This window comes from Arvicola amphibius, chromosome 1 (assembly GCF_903992535.2).
Source record: "Arvicola amphibius chromosome 1, mArvAmp1.2, whole genome shotgun sequence".
In the NCBI taxonomy this organism is placed as follows: Eukaryota; Metazoa; Chordata; class Mammalia; order Rodentia; family Cricetidae; genus Arvicola; species Arvicola amphibius.
In genome coordinates, this window is record NC_052047.1 from 184,953,211 (window position 1) to 184,976,430 (window position 23,220).

General features: G+C 53.5%; 1 protein-coding gene across 1 annotated transcript; it reads right to left on the reverse strand.

Annotated features, from left to right (window-relative positions):
- Positions 1–7,376: 7,376 nt before the first annotated feature.
- Positions 7,377–8,886, reverse strand: Lbx1 (ladybird homeobox 1). The gene is made up of 2 exons (XM_038317545.1): positions 8,562–8,886; positions 7,377–7,897 (listed from the first exon to the last, which is right to left on the reverse strand). The coding sequence occupies exons 1-2, from the start codon at positions 8,884–8,886 to the stop codon at positions 7,377–7,379; spliced, it is 846 nt and encodes a 281-aa protein (XP_038173473.1).
- Between the last annotated feature and the right edge of the window lie 14,334 nt (positions 8,887–23,220).

The window sequence follows — 23,220 nt, forward strand, 5'->3', positions numbered from 1 at the left end:
GGGGATTTGGTTTTTTCCTGGACCAAGGACTGGAAGCTCCCACCCCCCCCCCCAAGACAGCAGCCTCCCTGCCCCACCACCCTGTTGTGAGAGGCAGCCCTAGATGCACACTACAACACTGGCCACATTTCCACCAAAGTCACTCAGCAGCTCCCTCTCCACTCTTGTGCCTGCCAGAATTATCAGGAAGCCTGCCTTCCGTGCTTCCGGTAACTATGGCCCAAGCCTCTCCCCTGGCTTGTGTTGTGTGTAGAAGGGCTGAACAGTGGTGGTGTCGCGTGCACGCGCGTGTTAGCTGCAAAGGCTTATCTGTTTATCCCCTCTCCTCCCCACTTTCTTCCTTTTTTCATTTTGTTTTTGTTGTTTGGTTTGTTTGGAGACAAGGTCTTGCTCTGTCGCTCTAGTAGGCCTGAAACTCAATATTGAACCACAAGCTGGCTTCAGACTTGTGATCCTTCCTCGGCCTCTGCCTTCCAAGTGAGTCCTGGAATTACAGGCAAATACCACCAAGGACCCTGTGTGTTTAATTTGTGCATATGCTATTGGTTGTCTGAATTTGGATGGATGTGCCATCCTTTTCAGTGACACTTTGTGTCCAGAATCCTATGTGTCAGTATTGCTGGGTGCCTGTGTTGTATGTATTTTCATTGTTTTGGGGCTGTGAGTTACAGTATACCTGTTTGGGAGTACTCTGTCTTAGCTGTGGGACTGCTTGGCCCATTCTGCATAAACATGCAGAGACCTCAGGAAGCTGGGTGCAAAGGTTCCCTCACAGACCTCGGAGGCAGAGATAACCTGTAAAGACCCAGGCATTTAACCTTGGACACCTTGGAACAGATTGGAGGGTTACTTCTTGCCCCTAATCTGATCCTCTGTACTGGGCAGGGACATGGAAGAGGCGAGAAAAGCCCCTGTTGCTTGGCAGAAGGGACTCTCAGTCCTGACTCTTTCCCACTACACAGAGCCCTGGACCCACAAACCAGAGCTCCTGAGTGCTGGAAGGGCCAGAGAGCAGACATTCAGCCAGAGGTGCCTGTCTGCCCTGCACTCCGAGGTCACATCCACACAGAAGAGAACTGAGATCTTCCCCAGACTGAAGCCTTCTGGCCCCATCACCTGCTCCACGGCCATAGCCCTAGTACTGTGCTTCCCCTCAGCACACCAGGACATTGGCAGCATTTTCACCAGCGGCTCTCTTTGTAACCAACTTTCTTTTCCTGAAGTACCCGCTGAACTTACAAACAAGGAGAAGCATGTAGCTCTCCCTGGGACACCCTGTAGATGCTGTTATGTCTACAAACGCACAGCCACGCATACATGGCATACACCAGATTCCAAACTGAGTGCGGCTCACTTACATCGAGCCTTGTCAACAGCTCTGCCCTACCGCCTCTACACATATGTGGACACAATTGTCACGTGTGCTCCTCCAGTTTGGGCAGAGCTGAGCCCCTACAGGGAATCGGTGAATTGGAGGGGACCCGACCCTGTGCAGCTATATATACTTCTGGGACTTAGATTCAGCCTAGTAATCAAGTTGAACGGAAGGGGGGAGGTAGATAAGGAAGCCATTCCAGACAGCAGAGAATACCAGTCCCTCTTCATTCTGTTTTCAAAGAAGCAGAGCCCACACAGTGCTGTTCCTCAGTGGCCTCCACTGCCCTCAGAGTAGACTTACGACCCTTCGAAAGTTCTCTAGCCCACCATCTACCCAGCTGTTCACCACTTGTGGGCTATGTTTTACTTCAGGCTAGGTACCTTCTCCCCTTTCCCGTCATCTTGTACTTGTACATCTATCTGCGTGAGCCATGCTGGCCTAGCAGTTTTGAGCTGGGATTCTAGCTGTGTGTACTTCAGTTCCACCCCAGCGCTTTCCCTTGGCTCTCAGCTCACACCAGCTGTGTACACACCCTAGTGGTGCTCACCCATGGGTGCTACCCACCGCAAGGGTAGCTTCGCTCTTTTCCTCTCCTCAGCACCAATTCAGTCACACATAGTTGCATACACTAGTTCATGATGATTGGTTACACAGGCCATGGAGGTACACCCCCAGTCACCCCCAGTTGCACACGCTCCGCTGCCGTCAATCAGCTGTACATGTTCAGTTTCTGGTTGCACACTTGCGATGACACACTCAGAAATGCACCGTTGTTGGTCTCAGTGCAGTTCAACACACACACACACACACACACACACACCCCAGCACCAAGTATCTCTCAGGACTGGCAGCTGTGGGGAAGAGAAAGAATGGGTTGCCAAAAGCAGCCAGGAGCCTGGGAGGGTAAAGATGGGGCCCCAAGAGAAACTGAAGATGGGAGGTGCCTCCGTCCAGAATTTATTCTCCCACCCCCACAGGGAACAAAGCCCAGGAACTTCGGTTTCCTTCACTTCAGTACTAAGAGCCTGTTCCTTGGGAGGCTGGGTCTGTGGCTTCACCCTGGGGGACAGGCTCATAGGCCAGACTGCGATACCTGCACGGCAATATTCTAGAGATACAGCGTTTTACCCCCCTGCGTCCCAATCGCACCGCCTAGCTCAGCTAGCTTTTCCCTTTAGGAAGCCCATGGAATTCACTATTGTACGCTAGCAGTCGGCCCTCCTCACTTTTGCCCACTCAGGTCCCCTGTCCCCTTCCCCTCTGGCCTCGCATCTCTTGATCTCACTTACACTGGCCTCTTATCTGACTGTTTCTCTCACATCTTTGAGGCTCCCTGTGTCCCTTCTAAATGCATGTTTGGGGAGCAAACGTGCTTCCACCACAAATGTTTTCTGGGTCCCAAGAAGGGGGTGTTTGTTGGGGGGTAGGGAGAAAAGCCCCGGTGTCCCTGGGTTCTGGTGTCTGAGTGCCAGCAGGGCTGGGTGAATGAACTTTCTTGGACCCGTTGGCTCAAAAGGGTGGGGAGGAAGGGGGGGTCCCCGCGGCAACCGGCAGGGGCGGAGGGGAGACGGGCGGCCCCAGCCCGTCCCTTTCAGGGGGGACTCATGCATCAAACTTCAATTTTCCGGACGATTGAATTAGTGATTTTTTTTCTCCTGAACTAAAATACACTTAAGTCTTTGGGATTAATTACCACGTTCTGGTCCCTCAGACTGGAGTATTACTTATCGGAGCTGCGTCTGACACTGGCCCGACACCTCGTAAAATAAGGAACTGCGCCTCCCGGCCTCACCGGGCGCGCCGACCGCCAGGCCACCGCGCCGGGAAAGGCGGAACCGCAGGCGCAGAGGAGGCACGCTCCGGCCGCGCAGCTCGACCTGTCCGAGCAAGGAGGGGGCTCCAGTCCACAGAATCAGTCTCGTCCGGGTCTCAACAAGACTCGCCGAGGTCCGTGACGCAACCGAGAAAGAAGAGACAAATACTCTCCCTTGGTCATCCAGGAACTGAAAGTGGGTCCTCACAGGGCCGGGATTCCCAAGGAAACAAATTTGCGTTGGTCGCAAGCGGTAAGGGAACTCTAGGCGAAGGGTCGAGCCTTAACGAACTTCGCCTAGAGTGAGAGTAGAATCCGCGGCCCTACACACGACCCGTGTCACTTTCCCAAGAAGAAACAGATAGGCAAAGTCCACGACCAGCTCGCACAGAGCCCGCTCCTGAACGTGCTAACAGCACACAACCTCACTAGAGACAGGCACCCTGTGAGAGCCTCTGGGGTGTCACCTGGAGTTCAAGGCCCTCTTGCCTCATAGGTCCCAAAGGCAAGACTTGGGTGGTGGCCAAGGCCATTTGAGCTCCCCTGGACCGCATGCTGGCATCAGATAGCTAAGAATATGGCCGGCTAGAGTCCCCGGCCTCCCAGTATTGAATCCTATTAGCCCTTGCCCAAGATTAGAGGCTTCCCCACTGTCTGTTGTTTGCTTGACCCAGCCTAGAAGTCTGCAACTGGAGTCAGGCCTGGGTAAGCTCACCCTGGCGCGCCTCAGAAACCCAGGGTCAGCGGGCAGAAACACGCTCTGACAGCAGAGTGGCTCTGGTACTCCGATACGCCTCCCCCGCCACCCCTCCAACTCTGTTGATCAGAGCTCCCGTGCTGACCAGTGCTCACCAGCTGGGGGTCTGCCTGAAGTACACCTCTCTCTCTCCCTCCCTCCCTCCCTCCCCTCCACACGGTCACTCTTTTCTTCAACTCGATTTTCTTCTGCCTCCTCCTCCAAGAAGCCATCACCACCCTTGAGCCTGAAGCTGGGAACTGGGTCTCAGCCTTTGGCAAGCAGCCCTTCCCTTATGGTCGACGACGAAGATTTCCTAACAGCCACGTCTGCTTCCGAGCCGGCGGATTAGATTGGGAGCTACTTGAGGGCAGCGACCAGATCTACCTCGTTTCAATTTCCCTAGACACCTGCACACAATAAATACTTGCTGAATCGATTTCCCCCTTTATTTTATTAATCCTTTTTCTTCCGTCTTCCCTTCTTTCTTTTCCTCCTTCCTTCCTCCCTCGTTATTTTTTATTTCTTGGTTATATTCAATTGTCATGTTTTTCAGGCTCATTAAATCCATTTAGAGACAAAAGAATAAAAGGCAGAAGAGAAAGGGAGGGGGAGGAAGGAAGGGGGAGGGGAGGGGAGGAGGCCAGAGAAGCAAACAAATAACCCGCTTTAACTAGACGGGCGGATAAATGGCCCCGTTTCTCCTCAGCCCCGATGCGCCTGCTTAGCTGCGCGCCCCGCGGGCGCCGCAGCTCGGGTGGGCTCAGCCCTAGGGCCGCCGCCCCCAGCCCGAAGGGACCCAGCAGGGCCCAGCCCAGGGCCTGGACGCGCAGAGCGGCCGGAGGTGCCAGGGCCGCTTCATTGGGATTCATGGGCGTGTTGGGCGGGCGGCCCGGGGGCTCCGGGCGCGGGGTGGGGGCCGGGCGGGGGGAGGAGTGCGCGGCGGGCGCAGATGCCCGGGTGACCGCCGCGCCGCGGTCCCTGCGCCGCCTTTGTGCCGGGGAGGCGCGCGCGGGGACCTAATCCATCAAATTGTCTACAAATTGTGAAGAAAATTCAAAAACCATATGGTCGCCAGCGCTGGCGCGCTCTGGGCTGCGGAGGGCCGCGGCCATGCCCGCACCGGGAGCCGCGGGGGGCTGGGCCCGGCTATTGTCGCCTGTCAGCGGCCGCCCGGGCCCATTCGTCCCGGCCTTCATGGTCCGCGCTCCGAATTACAGACCCATCCATCCTAAGAGAGGGCGATTTATGTCGCCCGGAAGGAACCGGCCGCACGGTCGCGCGGCTGCCTGGCCTCCTCTTGCCTTCTCTCGTCCCTGTCGTCTCTTCTCTTTGCGTCTTCCCATTCTTTTTCTTCTTCGTCTCCGTCTCTGTGCCGGTTTCTCGGTGTCTATAAATGGTTCTCTCTCTACCCTGCCTCTCTGTCTCTCACATTCTCGCTCCGTTCTTAGTGTCTTTCTATGCTCCTTTCCCTGTTTCTGGCTGTCTCTTAGCTTCCTCCTTGGACACACACGTTCCTGACTCAGGCCCCGGGGCCCCATCGCCTGCCCGAGACCAGATGCGCGTTTCTCACATCAATTTTTCAGAGAAAGGGAGCCCAGCGGCCTGGAGGCGGGACCCAACTCTGGTAACAGCGGCCACTCGCCAGTCCGGCGACAACAAAAGCCCAGAGAGAACCCCCACCCCAGCTCAGGAAAGTGAAAGCCGCCTTAGCCCCCACTCCAGTCTCCCAAAGCCGCTAGGAAAGCAGGAAGTCCCTGAGATACCGATGGTTCTGCTGCTACCCAAGTTATGGGCCAGTGTTCACAAATGTTACTAGAAATGTACTACAACCCCCAGACGCTTTGGGTTTGCGTTCCCGGAAGCCCACAGGTGCAATTCTGCACGTCCTAGTTGCCTCCAGCCTTACACTCCTTTAAGGAATCCTAAACCAGGCTGAAGCCCTCAGGGCAAGACCAAAACTTGGGTGTCTCCAGGCTCCACCCTGATCTTCACTGAGTGACACCAGCCAGTGTCTCCGGGTTTAGCAGGTGTCCAGGAAGCACAGGTAGACTGCCATGCTCAGCGATGGAACACAAAACTGTAGGACAGTCTTGCCTCAGCTTGGTGCCTTCCATGTACAAACGAGTTTTCTGTCACTATCAACAAGACTAGTTTTTTTTTTTTTTTTTACCCCGGCCCGACGAAGCAGACTTCTCAGTCCATTTAGTAGCTGCTGCGTGCTTAGGGGCCTGGGGAAAAGGCCCTTCCTCCCATTGCTTCCCTGTTGTCCCGAGCCCCAAGCCTGCCCTGAAACCTCTCCCCTAATCTCCAAGGCAGGCGGGACATTCTTAACCTTCAGCTGCTTTGGGTAAATTCGGCCCATTCTTGCAAATGCGGTCGCGGCCCATTCTAGTAAAATGGCAAAGACTTTATTTATCGGAGAAAGAGGCCTTGGGTACAGTCGGAGAAAGAGGGGGCAGGGGGGCAGGAGCTGGGAAGGGGCATCCGGAACCCACCCTCAGCGGACCACCCTCGTTCATATGGCCAAGTGGAAACGGGAGAAAGATGTTGACAGACAAACCCAAAGCTGCAGAAAAGATGAGGGTGAGCCTTTGGGTCGCCCATCTTTAGGTCTCTGTCACATGCAAAAAGGAAAAAAATCTTAAAAGAGTAAAAAATAATCCCAGGGCTTTGGGTTCTGTTATTGACGGTTGCTTGGGTGCTCCCTTGCTTTTTCCCTAAGAGCCAGACTCCAGCAGTCAGTCCGAGAAAAATGCAAGAAGGTTTGGAGAAATTTTAAAAATAGTGTACATAGGGAGGCAGACACGCCATCGAAAACAGACTTCTCTGGCTAGGGAGAGAAAAGATCGATTTTGAAACTTGCAAGTCAAGGCTAGGCTGTTCCCCCCCACCCCATTCTCACGCAGGAAAAAAAAGGCAGAAGTAAATGAAAAGTCAACTGTAATAGGCCGAGGGAGTGAGCGAACCGGTGCATTCGCTACATGCAGAGAAAAATGAAAACAGCTTCTAGACCGCAGCTTCTAGACCGCTCTCATGTCCGCCTCACCGTCAGCCGACCTGGTAGCACTCGGGCTTTGACAAAATCGAAATATCTGCGATTAAAAAAATAATAATAAAATAAAATAAAGAAAAAGATCAGACTGCGTTGGGAGAAACCCTCTATATAGGCTTAAATATTTATACAGAAGCCATACAGAATTGCACGGCGAGGGCTTCCGGGGCGGCGGAGGCCGCGTGTGGCTGCCGGCCCCGCCGGCCGGCCCGGATTTATTGCTTCGAGAGGGAAGAGGTGGCTGTCAGGAGCCAAGTCCGGGGCCCCGGGCCCCGGGCCCCGGGTTGAGGCAGGAGATGCAGAGGAGGTCCCAGCTCCCCTTAGCGGTCCGGTCCGGGAGACGGCGGGCATGCGGGCGCTTGGGACCCGGGAGGCAGAAGGTCCAGGGCGCTGCTCAATCGTCCACGTCGATTTCTTCGTCTTCCTCGTCCTCTGAGCAGTCCTGGCTGCTGGCTCGCTGGTCCGTGAGTGGAGAGGCCGGCGAGAGCTGCAATGGCCCACCGCCCGGGGCTTGCGGGGCGCCTGGGGGGAGCGCGGGAGAACCAGGCCTAGACTTGGCCCTGCCGCAGCCGCCACCGCCGCCGCCCGAAGCCTCCGAGTTCTGCTCGAGTTCGGCCAGTGCCACGATGTCCATCTGCCCGCTGGGGCCCAGTTTCTTGGCGGACTCCACGTCGGCCTTCATCTCCTCCAGATCCCGCTTGAGCTTGGCGCGCCGATTCTGGAACCAGGTGATGACCTGTGCGTTGGTGAGGCCCAGCTGCTGCGCAATTTGGTCGCGATCTGCCGGGGACAGGTACTTCTGGTATAGAAAACGTTTCTCCAACTCGTATATCTGGTGGTTGGTAAAGGCCGTGCGTGATTTTCGTCGTTTCTTGGGCGTCTGTCGTTGCCCGAAAATGGTCATCCCATCGCGGCCTGGAAAGAAATGACAGTGTTCGCTCGCAACGGGAGAGTGAAGACCCCACCCAGACTCTATCCCATAACTCTCCACCAGACCCAGGCCCATCTCGCTGTTGTTTCCTCTTCAATTTGATTCCAGTCTCTATACCAAAGCAAGCTGGGCCATGGGAAACATCCTGTCTTTGATCTCCTGGAATTCCCTAGGAAAAATCGTTTTGATCTCTGCTCCCTAAGAGTTGATCTGAAAGACCTGAAGTCTCACAGAGTACAGAGAAGCCAAACAGAGACTCCCCAAATGTGTTCTGAACACGGATTTTCCGCCCCTTCCCAATGGCCCGACTCCAGCCTACCCAGAAGTTTCCTGGAAAAGATTATCTCTCTCACCCACTACAAGAGTAAAGTCAGGGAGCATCCAAGCCGATGGGGACTCTAAGAAGCCGGTCAGACTTCAGCGAGAGCTTGGGTTCCCCCCCACACACCTCTCTCAGATCACCCCTACTCAGGACGCAGAGGTCCCTAGGAAATAGGGTCCGGCTTCACTGATCTCTACACCCATTTTGGCTGCAGAAACTAGGACAGGAGAGACCTGACGGCCGGCGTGGGCAGAGGCAGGGGAGTTAAGAAGTACTGGGCACTGAGTGTGGGCGACTAGGCACAGGGCAATCTAGGTTGTGCCTACCTTCGGCTGCCTGCAGGACGCTGACCTCCAATCCCTTAAAGGTCTTGCTGGCGAGCTCCTCCAGCGCGCACAGCGGCGAGGTCTGCGAGAGCAGAGCGCGGCCGGCCAGGGGCAAGCCGCCTGGCGCGTGCTTGTCCGCGGCCGCCAGCAGGTGCGCCGCCCCACACAGCGAGTAACTTCTCCGCACTGACGGCTTGTTGAGGATGTCCTCAATGCTGAACGGCGTCAGGGGCTTGTTGGAGTTGGCGGGCGGCGGCAGGTGGTCCAGAGGGCTGCGCCGCCGCTCCTCCCCCGGCGCCGCCTTGCCGTCCTCCTTGGAAGTCATCTCGGCCTCGCTTGGGGGCCCGGCCGGGGAGGCTCGGGCCGCGGGGACCCAGCCCGCGGGCAACTCGGGCGCCCGACGGTGCGAAAGGAAGGCAGGAGGCCGCACCGGGCAGGGTACGGATGGGCAACGGGCCGATTAGCGCGGCGACCCTGGCAGGCGGAGCGGCGCGGGGCCCCGGGAGGAGAGCGCTGACGCGGACGCCGCCGCCGCCGGGGTTTCCAGCAAGCCCGGGCCGGAGCCGGGAAGCGCCGAGCCGGGCTCCAGTTTCGCCAGTCCCGGTGCTATTTAAAGGTGTCAGGTGGCTCCGTCGCGGCGGCTCCTGGCCCCGGGTCCTGGCGGCGGCAGTTGGAAGAGCCGAGACGAGGGCGCCGATCCCGGACTGCGAGGGGAGGCGGAGAGATGGGGCAATTGACTATTGCTAACAAGTTAGCCTTGATCGAGGAGTAATCAATTATCTGCAGCGGCACTTCTCTTTCTTTCTTCGCTCTCCCGTCTTTCCCCTCTCTCTTCTTTCTCTCTGTTCTCTCTCCCCCTGTCCTCCCTCTCTCTCTCCCTCCCTCCCTCTCTTCACTCCACTCTGCTCCCCCCGTCCGTCTCCTTCTCTACCTCTCCCTCGCCCTCTCTTTCACTCTCTGTCTGTCCAATGCAGGCGGCTCTAAGTTGGGAAGCTCATTAATTAGCGGGCCGAGGGTAGGAGGAGCCGGCTGGAATTAGCCTGCCTAATGCGCCTGTCAGTCCCGGCTCTCCGCCGTACTCGGCCCGAGATGTTTGTAAATTATATTAGAGGCGCCTTTAGTGCTCCCGAACCTGGGGTGACTAAAAAGCTACGCCCCCACCCCAAACTGAGAGCCGCACTCCAGTACACCGGTCTCCTGCCGGCCTGGCCGGACGCGATGGCAGGACCAGCCGGGAGGTCTCAGGCTCTGCAAGCCGCGGCTGTGGAGCTAGAGAAGGGTACCAGGAGCCCCAGTCGCCTAGTGACGCGGCCGCCGCGCGGGCCAGGTAAGAACTGGATCCCGGGCGGGCCCCCGCTACTGCCCAACGTGGACTTTGATGATTCCAAATCAAGAATCCAGCGCCCCTATTCCCAGACTCCCTTGTCACCCAACCGCAGCCCTGGGCCGTGTGCCTGGAAAAGGAGAAGCTGAAGACTCCCGGGGGCTGGCCCCTAGAAGGTCAGAGCGGGCTTCACAGCCCTGGGTGGGCGGCACGGGACAGAGGTGGGGAGCCTAAGGGTTGGGGGAGGGGAACAATTGGAGAGCTCAGTCTTCCCCACCCCGAGAGGCGGAGGGAGGAGTTGGCGGTTCTGCAAGCCTCTCCCCTGGCCTGAGCCTGAGGCGGGCGCCCTACCTCCTTCTGCAATCTTGCACACTCTTTCCTCCCGCCGCGGCTCTCGGGGCCAGCTAGGGCCACCTCACGTCTGATGAAAGGCGCCTGACGGAAACTCAGCCGGTGTCGGGGTTACTCCGACGGGTTGCGGGCTTTCCCGCTGCTGTTTGCCCCGGCCAGGGCCGGGGCCCCGCTGCCCGCCCCGCCCAGCCGGGCACAGGGCTTGAGCGTGTAGCACGGCCGACTCCAGCTGTTCCGGATGCGGGGTGGGGACCGGGAAGGGGCCTGGCCACGGCTAGGGCTGCGCACTCGGAAACTCGCAGCGAGGCCGGGGAACCAGTAAGGCTGGTTGGTGGCTGTGGGCCTGGAACGTCTCGATGTTAGGCGAGCATTTTGTGTGCACCGTTATTTGAAAGTGTTTTTCTCCAATGTGTGTGTTTGTGTTTCGTTCTCCGTGTGTCTTTCTTTAAACGTTTGTGAACCTCTGAGCATACAAGCAGGATTAAACCTCAGCTGCGCCTTTCTTTTCCCTTGAGGTACCGCAGTGGGGCTGTGCTGTGGGGCCCCTTTCTCTTGCTAGTCCATCTGGTTTGTGTTGGGCCCTAATTTTCCACTTCTTCCCTTGGAAAAAGGAGGGAAGGAAGAGCGTGAAAGAGGGTGTAGGAACCAGGTGGAAGAACTGTTCTCTCTCCACGAGCTGCACACAGCAGACTCGCTTTGTTTGTAAACTCCTGAGTGGCCTGTGTAGTCCAGAAGCAGAGTTTGGGTCAGAGAAGGGTTCCAAGAGCAGCTGGGGAATTGGTGGACCCCAGCGGGGAGTGGGGCTAAAAGAATGGGACCCTCCCTGTCGGAAGGGGGAGTGGGGAGAGAGAGAGAGAGAGAGAGAGAGAGAGAGAGAGAGAGAGAGAGAGAGAGAGAGAGAGAGAGAGAGAGAGAGAGAGAGAGAGAGAAACTTATCTTGCTCTGGCACCAAACAGGCTTTCTCTGTACAAGGTCCTCTGCACATCAGAGGTAGGCTTACTTGTCTCTAATTTAACTGATCGGGAATCAAGGTTTGTAACTCTCTGGCTTAAAGGGGATGGAGTAGAGAAAAAGAAGTCTTGCCTGGAGGCCCCATTGTGGTAAGGGACCAGTCTGCTTGGGAATGTTTGAAGCTGGCATTCTACTTCTTTCCCAGTCCTCATCTTGCATTTTCAGGAGATGGGGAGTGAGATGGGGGAGTACTCTGAGGCAGAAATAGTGATAACAGAGGTCCTACCCCCACATCCATCCCAGGTCCTGATGCCCTGATGCATCATCCACTGTCTCTCTCAAACAGCATCTGCCTCTGCCATCCCTGAAATCCTGGAAGCCAGGAGATGCTAAGCCAAGTATGTGAAGTCAAAGTCTAGGGACTGGTGGAGAGGAACCCGAGGGAGAGAAAGTCAGGAAAGACAACATACATCTGCTCTCTCTGGACTTCCTGCCCTCAGGATCCTGCTCCTGCCCCTTGCCAGTATAACACCAAGCCCTCGATAAAGACTAAACCTTAAGGTTAAGACCAGGGTCTGGGATGGTTCATCTCCCAGTTTCTGAAGACCAGTGGAGTTGAGGATTTCTGAGTAACTGCCAAGAGGGGTGAAATGTGACCCGGGAAGCAGAAAGACCCTGTTCTCTGGGATTTTTGTTCACAGCATCATGTCAAGGGAGGGCATTCTACTGTCATTTGCTCTTACCTCCACGCACCTCCCCTTCCTGCCTTGCCCTATCCTGTGGATTTATTTCCTTGGCCTAATTGGTTGGCCTCTCAGGGACGTGCTCGGGAGCACAGCCAGTTTGAGGGTGCAGGGAAGTGGGTACCACCTGGCATTTTGCCCAGATCACTTGTCCAGGCCACCTTGAAACCTGTTCAACTGCTGCAACCTGAATCCCCTAGCCCTCAAGAAAAAAAAAAGTGTGTGACAGGACCAGGATCTTCTAGAATCCTGGGAACCCAAGTTCACTGACCTCTGGTATTCCTCCTGAAGAGAAACTGAGTCTATTCTGGGTTGGTGATAGGATCCTTCCCCGCTGCCACCCCCCCCCCCCACAGAGTTTTAGACCCTTGAGTGCAGGAGCATGAGTCAGGAGTAGGACTACAGGCAACCTGGACCTACCCAATCCTAGGAAACATCCAGGTCTTACCCATCAAATAAGTCAGATGGGTTTTCATCCTGCAAATAAGGTCAAAATGATTCTACAGTGGGAGGGGAATGGCTCTGTGCCAGACTATGCCAGATTAGAGGAGTTAAGAGGTCCCAAGAATCAAAATGGAGCAGAAGTTTCTGAATCCAAAAGTTCAGAGGGACGGAGGAACCCAGCCATCAGAGCTCAGATTGTGCTTCCATCCAGATGCCTTCCTAGGACCCTTTGCCATGCAGTGGACACACACACGTGCACGCACGCACACACGCACACATGCATGCACGCTCCAGTCAGCTGGCCTGGGGATTTTCATTTGGTTTTCATTTGAAGCCGAGGCAGCTGGACCCTGGAGGCTTCTCCACCTCCTCTAGGAAGCACCTACTGTAATGCTGTTGTCTGTGTATCCATTACCACTGAATCATAGCTCACTGGCTCCAAGACCAGGGTCCAGCCTTACTCCATCCCCAACGGAAGGGATTATTCTGACAAAAATCACCCTCTAATTTAGAGAATATCCCAAACAAAGTGGGGGAATAAGCATTCCATGAACTGTCATGGATTTGTGTTCTAAGAGGACCTTATAGACCCAAATGAAACAAATTGTCTCTTAGTAAAGGATAACTGTTCACTTAACTCATTCCCAAGGCTCCATCAGATTCCACTCAGATTATTTGGGCAGCTCCATTCATTCCCATGTTCTGGTAAGTATCACCATCTGCTCTCGAGCCAGAGTTCCTTCCCAAGAAAGCGGTCTGGGGCTGGCACCACTCAGTATGACAAACTTGATCTCTAGTTCGAATGGCTTTTGTCCCGTGGGACTGGTACTCTGTCTGTCCCTGAACTTCAGAGAATGCTTCATTGTAGAAGAATCTTCCATAATCCCATCAACCTCGTTGAGCTAAGATTACTCATTGTGGGCTTTACATTCTGTCCTTGGCCAACATTTATTAAAATAGGAAAAATAACTATGACCATAAATACCATAAGCACGTACATTGCTTGGATCCTGGCTAAGCTCTAGTCATTTGATAATTTACAGCTTTTTGAGATAGTTATTACTAATATTCCTCATTTTACGATAAGAAAAATGGGGAATAGAGATGGTCAGGAGCCGATCTAAAGTCACACAGCTTGTCTGGGATTAATCGGGACTGGAACACTACTGTTTCCCCCCCACACACACTAAAATCTGTGCTCTTATTCTCAGATCTCTAAGACTCTTAGCCAGAGGTCTCCACAGGTTCTGTGAACAGGTTTCAGGAGTTCTAAAGATTCCAGACACTTTGTGTAAACTTTGTCTGCAAGTCCAAGTGAACACATTTTTTTTTCTGTGACTAATATTATATAACATAGTGGATTCTCCACCAAAGATCCAGAGAAGGCAAAAGGCAGAAGGCAGAAGGAGGCCGGTGGGGGAAGGGAGGTAGGCCAATGGGGAAGTGAAGAGGAGCTGCCTCCTCCCAAGCCTGGGAATTAAGAAGCCAGCTGCTCCAAAATATAGTCTGGGCTCCAAGCCTACTTCTGAACCTGCCTTGCTCTCCCCTTGCTAGGCACAGCTCTCCTGATCTCTGCCTGTGGTGGTGGGGGCAGGGTTTGTGTCTGGGGCATTCTTTGGGGAGCACACATTACTGTTCACTCCTTCCCTTCTTTGGTGGAATGAATTCCTTTAGACCACTGTGTCAAGGCACTTCGGCCTCATGAGGGGAGGGACTAAATGTCTTTTGGAAGTATGGAGGAAACACAGACACACCACCAAATGGCAGAAGCAGGCTGCGATGGAAGAGTTCCCCAGAGATGCTGAAGGTCTGTTTGTTGCCCAGTCTCTACGGCCTCCAGAACAGTCATCTCTTTTTGTTCCAAGCCTTTGCTGCCCTTATCCAGGGTCAGAATGGCCTCTGTCCCTTCTCTTCTTGGCAGCTCTTTCCCTGTAATAGTGCCCAACTCATCACCTTAGGGAAATCCTCCCAGCCCTATCGAGCTCTTCAGCAGACTCCCTGGGAGTCACTGTCACATTGCCAGACACGTGATGGCTTGTGTCAACCCTTATGCTTTCTCTCCATCTGGTCATGAACTTGAGGACAGGGCCTCTCTGTGTGCCCCGTGCCAGCCGGGCATATATCAAGAGCACCTCAGGCATTTGTTGAATAAATAAACCAAACAGATAAGAGACAAAGAGAGCCAATTAGAGAACTGGCTCCGTCTCTGCTTCTGAGAGAGGCCGAGGATCCAGGAGAGGGTAGGTCCATGGTTTTTGTCAGTTGCATGCAGATGTGTGAGGCGCTCTGTTGCTCACACTTGCAGAGGTGCACAAAGACGTCATTCTTTAACAGGCAAGGGCAAGGGGGTGCTGGGGGTGCTGGGGTCTGGATCCAGCTGTGGTCTAACTAATAATTGGATTTCCTTGTGTTGTTTTGTTTTTAACAGGATCGATTCGCTGCCACATTATGGGTTCAGAAATGGAGAGGAAGAAAGACTGAAGATTGGGTAGGAGTGAGGTGCAGAAAAGAGGGGCAGAAAACACACCCACTGCATCCCAATAGCCCTGGGGGGGTCACCTGTGCGCATCTGCAGGACTTGTTCTGTTCCAGGCGAAGTTGGTATTAGCACTGCCCTTGGACAAACCAGAAGCATTTGGGTAGGTGGTTAAGGGGGAACCGTTCAGAAGCAAGGAAAATAGACAAGATAGAGGTGTCGGCCCCGAAGGAGGGAATGCATCCTTCTGTTGCCCAGGCAAGTGAATTCCTGGCCTCGGTACAGGTCGAAACCCCAGTCCTTGGTTATTGGGATGCTGTTTAGTCCTTGAGAGAGGGGCTGAGCAGCTACACTCTGCCCTGGTGGATGGGCCAACAAGGTAGGTTCCCTTCTCCCCGTCACCTTCCAGTTTTCAAAGTCTCCTTTACTGACTTCGGGATCGCCGCCGTAAACATACTAATGGTAACGGCACTCTCCATTCCACCAAGGCCTCCCTGCCGTGGGGAGGTTGCTGGGTGCAGGACTCGCTTGAAGCCTGGGCTATGAGGCCTGGTGGAAAGACTGGGGCACAGAGCGGGAGAGACCAGGGTAAGTAAGAGCGGGTCTGCGCGGCTAGTCGGGTGCAGAAAAGGCCTGAGTCAGGCTTCTCATAATAAACGGCACGTGAATAATTCAGCAGCCTCTGAGGCTCATTGCATTAGCGCCTTGTGAGTGTGCCGAGCAGCGGGCTCACTAACCAGCAAAAGTAAGAGACCTAGGTGGAAGATGCCCCTGCCCCCCCCCCGCCCCCCAGGTATCCTGAATTATTCCCACCCGAATCCTACCAGTACCACTGCCCTAGATCCCTTTGGACTCTAGTGGTCAGAGACCACCTTTTGGACAGGGCTGCTCCACCTAAGGCTCTAGAGAGCTCCCAGACCCTGGGCTAGAGAGGCCGTCCGAGGCCAGGGTAGGAAAAGAGGACGCTAGTGTGTGCCCTGAGAAAGCCTGGCTGCTGATGAGCCCTACTGGGGGCGTGGGGGGATACCAACGTGACTCTAAGCAAAGCAGAAAACAGCCACTCCTTCTGAACTGCGAGCTCTGGCTCCCTCTAGGCTGCTTTGGGCCAGTGGGATTTCCCTTGAGATTGAAGTGAGTTATTGGCGAAGCAACAGGGCCCTCCATGGGCTCGAGGATCCGGGTTGGTTCCCTGGCGCTTGGCATCCACAGGTCGAATTTCCACCTGGTGTCCTAACCCAGCTGGCCCATTCAATCCCTGCAAGGAAGCGCTAGGTTATTGGGCATGGGAGGGAGGGTAGTATACTGAGTTCGGCCCCTTTGGCTTTGCCCGCTTTCTTCACACCCTGGGTTCCTGATCTGGAAGGATGCCAACATCCAGTCTTCTCCCCGCCCCCCACGTACACTCCCCTGACTCCACCACTTCCATGCGAGCACACCTTGCTTTTCGTTCACTTCTGTGAGGTCAACTCCTCTGGTTCTTCCGCTGTCTGCCTGCTCCCTTCTCCTCCTTTTTCCCTCTTAGTGAATCTTACGCCAAGACCCTCACTCTGGTTCCAGGGGTGTCTTCAAGGTACTCTGTGCCGCAGGATCCTAGATTGGACGCAGCTCGCTCAGCCTCTAGCCTGCTGCGCCTCCCTCCCTCCACCCCTGACACTACTTCTTCCCTCAGCAGTCCTTTCTAATTGATTTGGATTTGTTCTGAGGTTCTTGGTCTGCAGGCCTGGATCCCGGAAAAGCCTGGGTTTACTCTGCCGCTCCTGCAGAGGGATTCTCTCTAACTCCAGAGACAGCAGGGCAGTCCAGGCATGTCAGAAACAGGTGCACCTTAGCCTGAAGACCACGCCACATCTGGTGGGCTGGGCGGCCCTGGGTGAGTCTTAACCTCTCTGAGCCTTGGTTCCTCATAAGGTTTAGGAAAGGTGACAGAAGACTAAGCATTTTCTTTTGTTTAGGGAAATGTGCTGCTGCCTACCCTGAAGCCTAAATAGGGAAGCAAGGTTGCTAGATCAGAAAGGCGCGCCATTAGTTTTAACGGTATTTTGGAAACCATTGACAGTTGTTTCTCGTGTTTGTTGTCTGCAGTCGATGGGGTGCCAGGCATTTTGAATCCCCTCCAGTGTTTGCCACATCTCCTTTTACTGAAAAGAACTCCGCGGTTAAGCGCTGGACTGCACCACAAGCGTTGTCATTTCAATCAAGACCCTGATCTGAGCTCCTCTTGGGTTTAAGCTTCAACTATCTCCTTGGATGGGGAATGGAGTCCTGGAAGAGTAGACCTTGTTTCTGATTAGAAAGTTTTGAAAGCCTCGTTTTCTTTCTATTTCTTTCTTCTTCTTTTATTCTTTTTAATCTCCCCTCCCCCCCCCCCCCCCCGACAGGGTTTCTCTGTAGCTTTGGAGCCTGTCCTGGAACTCCGACAGGGTTTCTCTGTAGCTTTGGAGCCTGTCCTGGACCAGACTGGCCTCGAACTCAGAGATCCGCCTGCTTCTTCCTCCTGTGCTGAGATGAAAGGTTTGCACCATGCCATCACGCTCGGCTGAACACCTCATTTTCAAGTAAACGATTTTGGGGGCATCCAAGGGATGGAAGTTACAACCCACGGAGGGACTTGTGGCAAGTTATGGGAGAAACCCATGGGGGAAAGCAGTGGCTTCCCCGGCCACGCTAGAAACCATCATTCCTGAATTTGTCCTCTTTAGAGTCTGTCCATCAGCTCATCTGTCTGTCTTTTTATGCAGCCTGTGTGTATCCCTGCAGGAGCCCAGAGGACGCCTCCCTCCTCCCACTAATCACTATCTTTCTCTCTAGGGAGGCTTCTCAGAGAGCTAGGAAGTGGCAGAGGTAGGGCCGGCTGTAGGGAAGCAGAGTGGAAATTGGAACCTGAGACCCTCTGAACAGGCAGCGGTGAGCTAGAGCGCGGCTCCCCGGAACCAGGTCGGGGCCTGTGGTAGCCGGTACAGACCAAGCGTCTTGCGCCACAAGTCCCATTACATTGTATTTATGCTTCACTTTATTGTTTTTTTCCCTCTCTTATTATGGTCTCACTCTGGGGGAGGCAACAGATATAATATATTCATCTTTATTATACCAAATCTGTGTGAAGCATTTAATAAAACGCTGTTTCCCCACAGCCAGAGACATTAGTATGAGCCATTCTTAAGTTAATGCTCCTGGGCAGAGAGTGCTTGCGTCACAGCGCCTGCTGCTGGCAGACGGCGGGAAGCGCAGGCTAGTCTGCACCTTGGGGGCCTTATGTGTGGCTCCTGGGGCTCCAGTCGGGCAGCAGGCTCTCAGAAGAGCACAAACGCCCTCCGCGTTTCTAACCCTCGGTTTGCCCTGATGAAAACGGAGGGAATTTCATCGCTGACCCTTTTCATAAGATTTTTAGAGACTAAAGATCCTGAGGATAGAAGATCTCTGAGGAGGGGATGTATGGAGGCCAGAGAAATAAACCAGGGTTTCAGGAGTGCTTCTGGACAACTTAGACCAGGTTGTGCCACAAAGGAGCAGAGAGGGTAGCTCTGAGCTGAGGGGAACCAGGAGGTTTCTCCACAGACTCCTGGGTCTCATCTCCAAGAGTCAAGAACAAACCCTGTCTGCCATGCTTGACACTTGAGTACTCTTCCCTGGAAAGAAAAGTATCTCAGTCTCTCTCTGTCTCTCTCTCTCTCTGTGTGTATGCATGTGTGTGTGTGTGTGTGTGTGTGTGTGTGTGTGTGTGTGTGTGATCTCTAATCCAAGTCAAGCAAGGAACTAGATGGCACATAGCAGGTATGGAATAAATATGTACTGGAAACCCCCATGGAGACACCAATGTCTAAATGCTGTCTGTCTGCCTGGCTGTGTATTAGACTGTCATCTGCAGAGTCACTAAGGGGACTACAGGGGAGCCAATACTACTTCACCAGGTATTGCTTCTGCCTTTTCCACAGCTGAGCTGAGTACTACTGGGACCTCTGGGGCCTTCTCCGACATTCTGTGTCAAGCTGTATGCTGGCATGTGAGTTAAACAAGCCAGCTCAGGTTCTGCCTGGGAAGAAGGACCTGAAACATGAACTGCCGGGAGCTCTTGAGAAGCCGTGCTGATGGAGAAGGGTCTGTAGGAGATCAGAGCCTGGAAAGGTCCCAGAATCAAGAAATCTACGTGGCAGATCTGGGTCTGAGTTCTCTCTGAAGAACGGTAGGAGCAAGTGGTTGGAGGGGAGAAACAAGGAACTCAGAGCTGTAGTGAGGAGCAAGTACCAACAGTCAGAGTCAGGCATGTCCCTGATGGTTTGGGGGTGGCAGGCTGGTCTGGTTAAAGTGGTCTAGGATACATTTGTGGAATACATTGACTGTCTAGAGCTAGAGACCAGAAACAAGAAATCAGAAGACAGGGTAACCAAGGTCTGAAAATCAAGAACCCAAGACCAAAATTCAACACCTAGGCTCATCCACAGTTGGTCCCTTGGGTGGCTTACGAGATGGCTTTTGTTGGTGGTGGTAGTGGTGGTTTTTTGTTTGTTTTGTTTTGAGATGGGTCTCATGCAGTCCAGGCTGGCCTCGAACTTGCTATGTAGTAGAAGGTAACCTTAAGCTTCTGCTCCTCCTGCTGCAGACAGCTCAGTGCTGGATTACAGGTGTGCCCTGCCATGGCCAGTTTTATATGGTATGGGGGATTACACCTTTGCATCCGAGGCAATCATTCAGCCAACTGGGCTTCAACACCAATCTCAGTGTATTCCTGTCGGGAAGCAAGATTGACCCTGTAAAAGGTGTGGTGGTGCCAGGCAATAATTCTAGCACTAAGGAGATGGGAGGAAGAGGCTAGGTAGTCCAGTTATCCTCTGGTACCCAGGGAGTTTGAGGCCTTGTGATAAATAAGACATCATCTCAAAAGAAAATCAAATCAACCAAAAAACGGAATTCTTCGAATTGGTTGAGACAGAAAACCAAGCCAAGAGGCCAAGTTTGCTTGAAGCCTGACTCCCCGGACTAGAATGACTTAGCTGTCTGGCACTCCCCAAACCAGAGCTTGAAGTTGGGCCCTTCTGCCTCCCAGGCACCCTGGGACGGGGCAGGAGTCCATCGGTGGTGCTATATAACCACCAATCCTGAGTCTTCTTGTCGCCCTCTGATACAGGTGGGCTCCTAGCATCTAGCCGGACCCAGCTGTGCCATGCTGCTGGAAGGTGAAGTTGCGGTGCCTGCGGTGGTGCCAGTAGAGGCAGCATGTAGGCGTCGCTGCACCGGCCTGTGGCGGAGCGCGAGTCTGCCAAGGAGCCAGAGCGTTGTGCCGTGTGGAGGGTGTCAGGGGTGGTATTGTCGGCACACAAATGCTCAACTTTATGTACTTTTAACTAGAGGTGTAACAGATGGCCCCGTTTCTGTCCAAGCCAGGGAGACTGGTGCCCATTCCGGCTGTAGCCAATCAATCGCGCCACTCTGGGGGGAGCTACAAGCTGGGCTGGGAGGCCTGGAGCCAGCAGCCGCACAAGGCTGTCTGCTCGGGCTGCCTCCGCCAGCCGCTCATCCACAGGCCCGGAGGTAGGAGGGCAGGCGAGTGGCATTCCTGCCTGGAGCCTGGACAAGACCTGTCAGGGAGGGAGAGCCTGAACCCACATGCCAGGTTCCAAATGGTCAACGGAGATGGTCAAGTCCCCAGTTGACCTCACTTGCTCGTTGCTCTCTTGTGGTTTCTCCTCAACATCCAGCCCCACAAATATCAAGCCTTGAGACATTCCAGAACATGAATGTACAGTGCCCTGCACTGGGAACTTTATGCATTATGTGAGCCTGGGAGAAGACAACTCTACCATTGAGAGGAATAGTCATGGGGCCATGCAGGGCATTTAGAAATACCCAAGACAGTGAAAGAAAGGAGAGAAGACAGGCTCCAGTGGTCCCAGAGTTGGGAAAAACTCAAAAGTGATACATTATTTCATTTTGATTAACATTATGTACAGTTATCATTTTGGTTTTTTGAGACAGGGTTTCTCTGTGTAGCCCTGGCTGTCCTGAAACTCACTTTGTAGACCAGGCTGGCCTCAAACTCACAGAGATCCACCTGCCTCTACCTCCCAAGTATTAGGATTAAAGGTATGCAACACCACTGCCCAGCTTATATTTATATTTTTAATATAATATTTTATCAATTATTTGAGAATTTCATACTGGCGTTTGTTTTGTTTCTGAGGCAGTATGAAAGTACCATAGTCCAGGATGGACTCTAACTCCCCATGATGCTGAGAATGACCTTAAACTCCTGATTCTATCCTCCTGTCTTTACTTCCCCATTGCTGGATTACGGGCCCCTGCCATAATGTCTGGCTGAAGTAGTTGATTTTCATATTAATATAGTCAATCAGCAAACAGGCAATGGAACTTCTTGTGAGCCGATTCCTTTCTTAAAGATAAATAACGCATAATTAATTTTCTTGTGGACGGGGTGGGGGCAGACAAATGCACAGGTTAATTGGAGCAGTGAGCTCGGACTCATTCGTCTGCAGAAGAATGGCAGAAGCTCAGGACAGGCTCTGCATCCTGCCTGGGAGATCCAGGAAGATGCCAGCAACGGCTAATTCTGAGCTTGTGCAGGGGTTTTCATGAAGAAGGGCACCTGGCGGGGAAGAGCAGTGGTGTACCCCTTTAATCTCAGCCCTTGGGAGGCATAGGCAGGCAGATTTCTGAGTTCATGTCCGGCCTGGTCTGCAGAGAGAGTTCCAGGACAGCCAAGACTATACAGAGAAACCCTATCTCAAAACAAAACAAAACCAAAAAAAAAGCCAAAATAACAAGATTACTGTCTTTAAATGAGGTAGTGGAAGCCAGGTGGTGGTGGTACACACCTTTAATCCCAGCACTCAGAGGCAGAAGCAGGCAGATCTCTGTGAGTTTGAGGCCAGCCTGGTCTACAGAGTGAGTTCCAGGACAGCCAGGGCAGCACAGAAGAACCCTGTCTAAACCCACCTACCAACCCTGTCCCCTGCCAACCACAACAGAAACTGCCTGGCGATGGTCAAAGTCTGGATCAGTGTGGATGGGACGGGTTTGGAGTATGGAAAGAGGAGCAGTGGACATGGAACTTGACAGGAGAGGGGACCGATCCTGACCCTCTGTCAAAGCCTGGCAAGCCTGACAGGGTTCATCTTCCAGCTGCCCTCTTGTTACCCTTACACTGCACCCTAGGACTAGAGTGAAGGAGGAAGGGGAGGAGTGAGATAGCATCGCAGAGGCTAGGCTAGAATTCAGGAGCAAAGCCTGACCTGTCAGTCCTTCAGGGGCATCTTCGTCCTGGCCATTCTTCTTTCCTGGGCTGAAAGACAGGGCTGTGACACAGCAGACCACTGTCCCCTAACCATGTACCTGTGACTTCTCAGTATTATACAGTCAGCCCTTCCAAAGGTCTCTGAGGAAGGGCATGGTTGACATTCAGTCACCAAGCAGTAAGCATCAGCCCAACAGGAGAACGGTGCAGCCAGGCCAGTATCCTTGACTATGAGGGCTATAAGCCCAAATGCTAGAGGGTAACAGTAGTCTGGGCAGGTCTCTTCCATTGTAAGACCTAGGGGTCCATCCAAGCAACAACAAAAAGAGGGCTGTTGGTGGCTGAGCCTAAGGTTTGTCATTGGAATTGGGTGTGGAAGGCATGCAGGGACAGAGAGGGCTCTGGGAAACAAGTCTCCTCTGGTGAGACTCAGGCACTCCATGGGACCTCGTTTTTTCTAAGTGTGTCTCCCCTCATTGGTTTTATCAATTATTGTTATCATTAAGTAATTAATAATTGACTATACTAATTAAATATAATTAATTAGATACCAATAATTATTACTATTGTTATGTGAGGAGAAGGAATCATTCTTTTCATGCTCTGAGTCAGACCCAAGTGTCCATGTTCTACTCAGTTAATTCCCTTACTGTGAGGTTAGCTAATTTTGCTATCCCCATTTTACATACAAGAACACAAAGGCTCATGGATGTTCGGTCACCTGCTCTGTATTCAAGCCAGGAAATGGTAAAGTCAGGATTCCCCCTCAGGTCGGCCTCCAGAGCCCCAGCTCATAACTACTTCTGACCCCTGTGCAGCAGCAAAAGCTTCCCGGGTTTTCTCATAATTTCTCATAACTGTGACTTGCATTTGACCAGCCGGCCTCTTTGAGTCTCTCTCTACATCACCTCTGCTAACTGCTCCAGTCTCTCAGTATTTCACAGTTCAAATTCCCAGGAGAGGGAATTGGATTGGCCCAGCTCATCTTTTAATGCCAGGCTACATGGTAAGCAGCTGCCCAGCTGAGTAGAGCCCTGTTACACTCACTGTTTGCGCTAAAGGTGAAAGCAAACTTACTAAGGAAATGCAAGGTGCCCCAAAAGGATGAGGACGCCTTCGTGGAG

Excerpts from the sequence above, each read along its gene's own strand:
- Lbx1 (XM_038317545.1), bottom strand. The coding sequence starts at position 8,886 with ATGACTTCCAAGGAGGACGGCAAGGCGGCGCCGGGGGAGGAGCGGCGG. Across the intron at positions 7,898-8,561 it reads CGTCCTGCAGGCAGCCGAAG|GCCGCGATGGGATGACCATT; the intron begins GTAGGCACAACC and ends ATTTCTTTCCAG.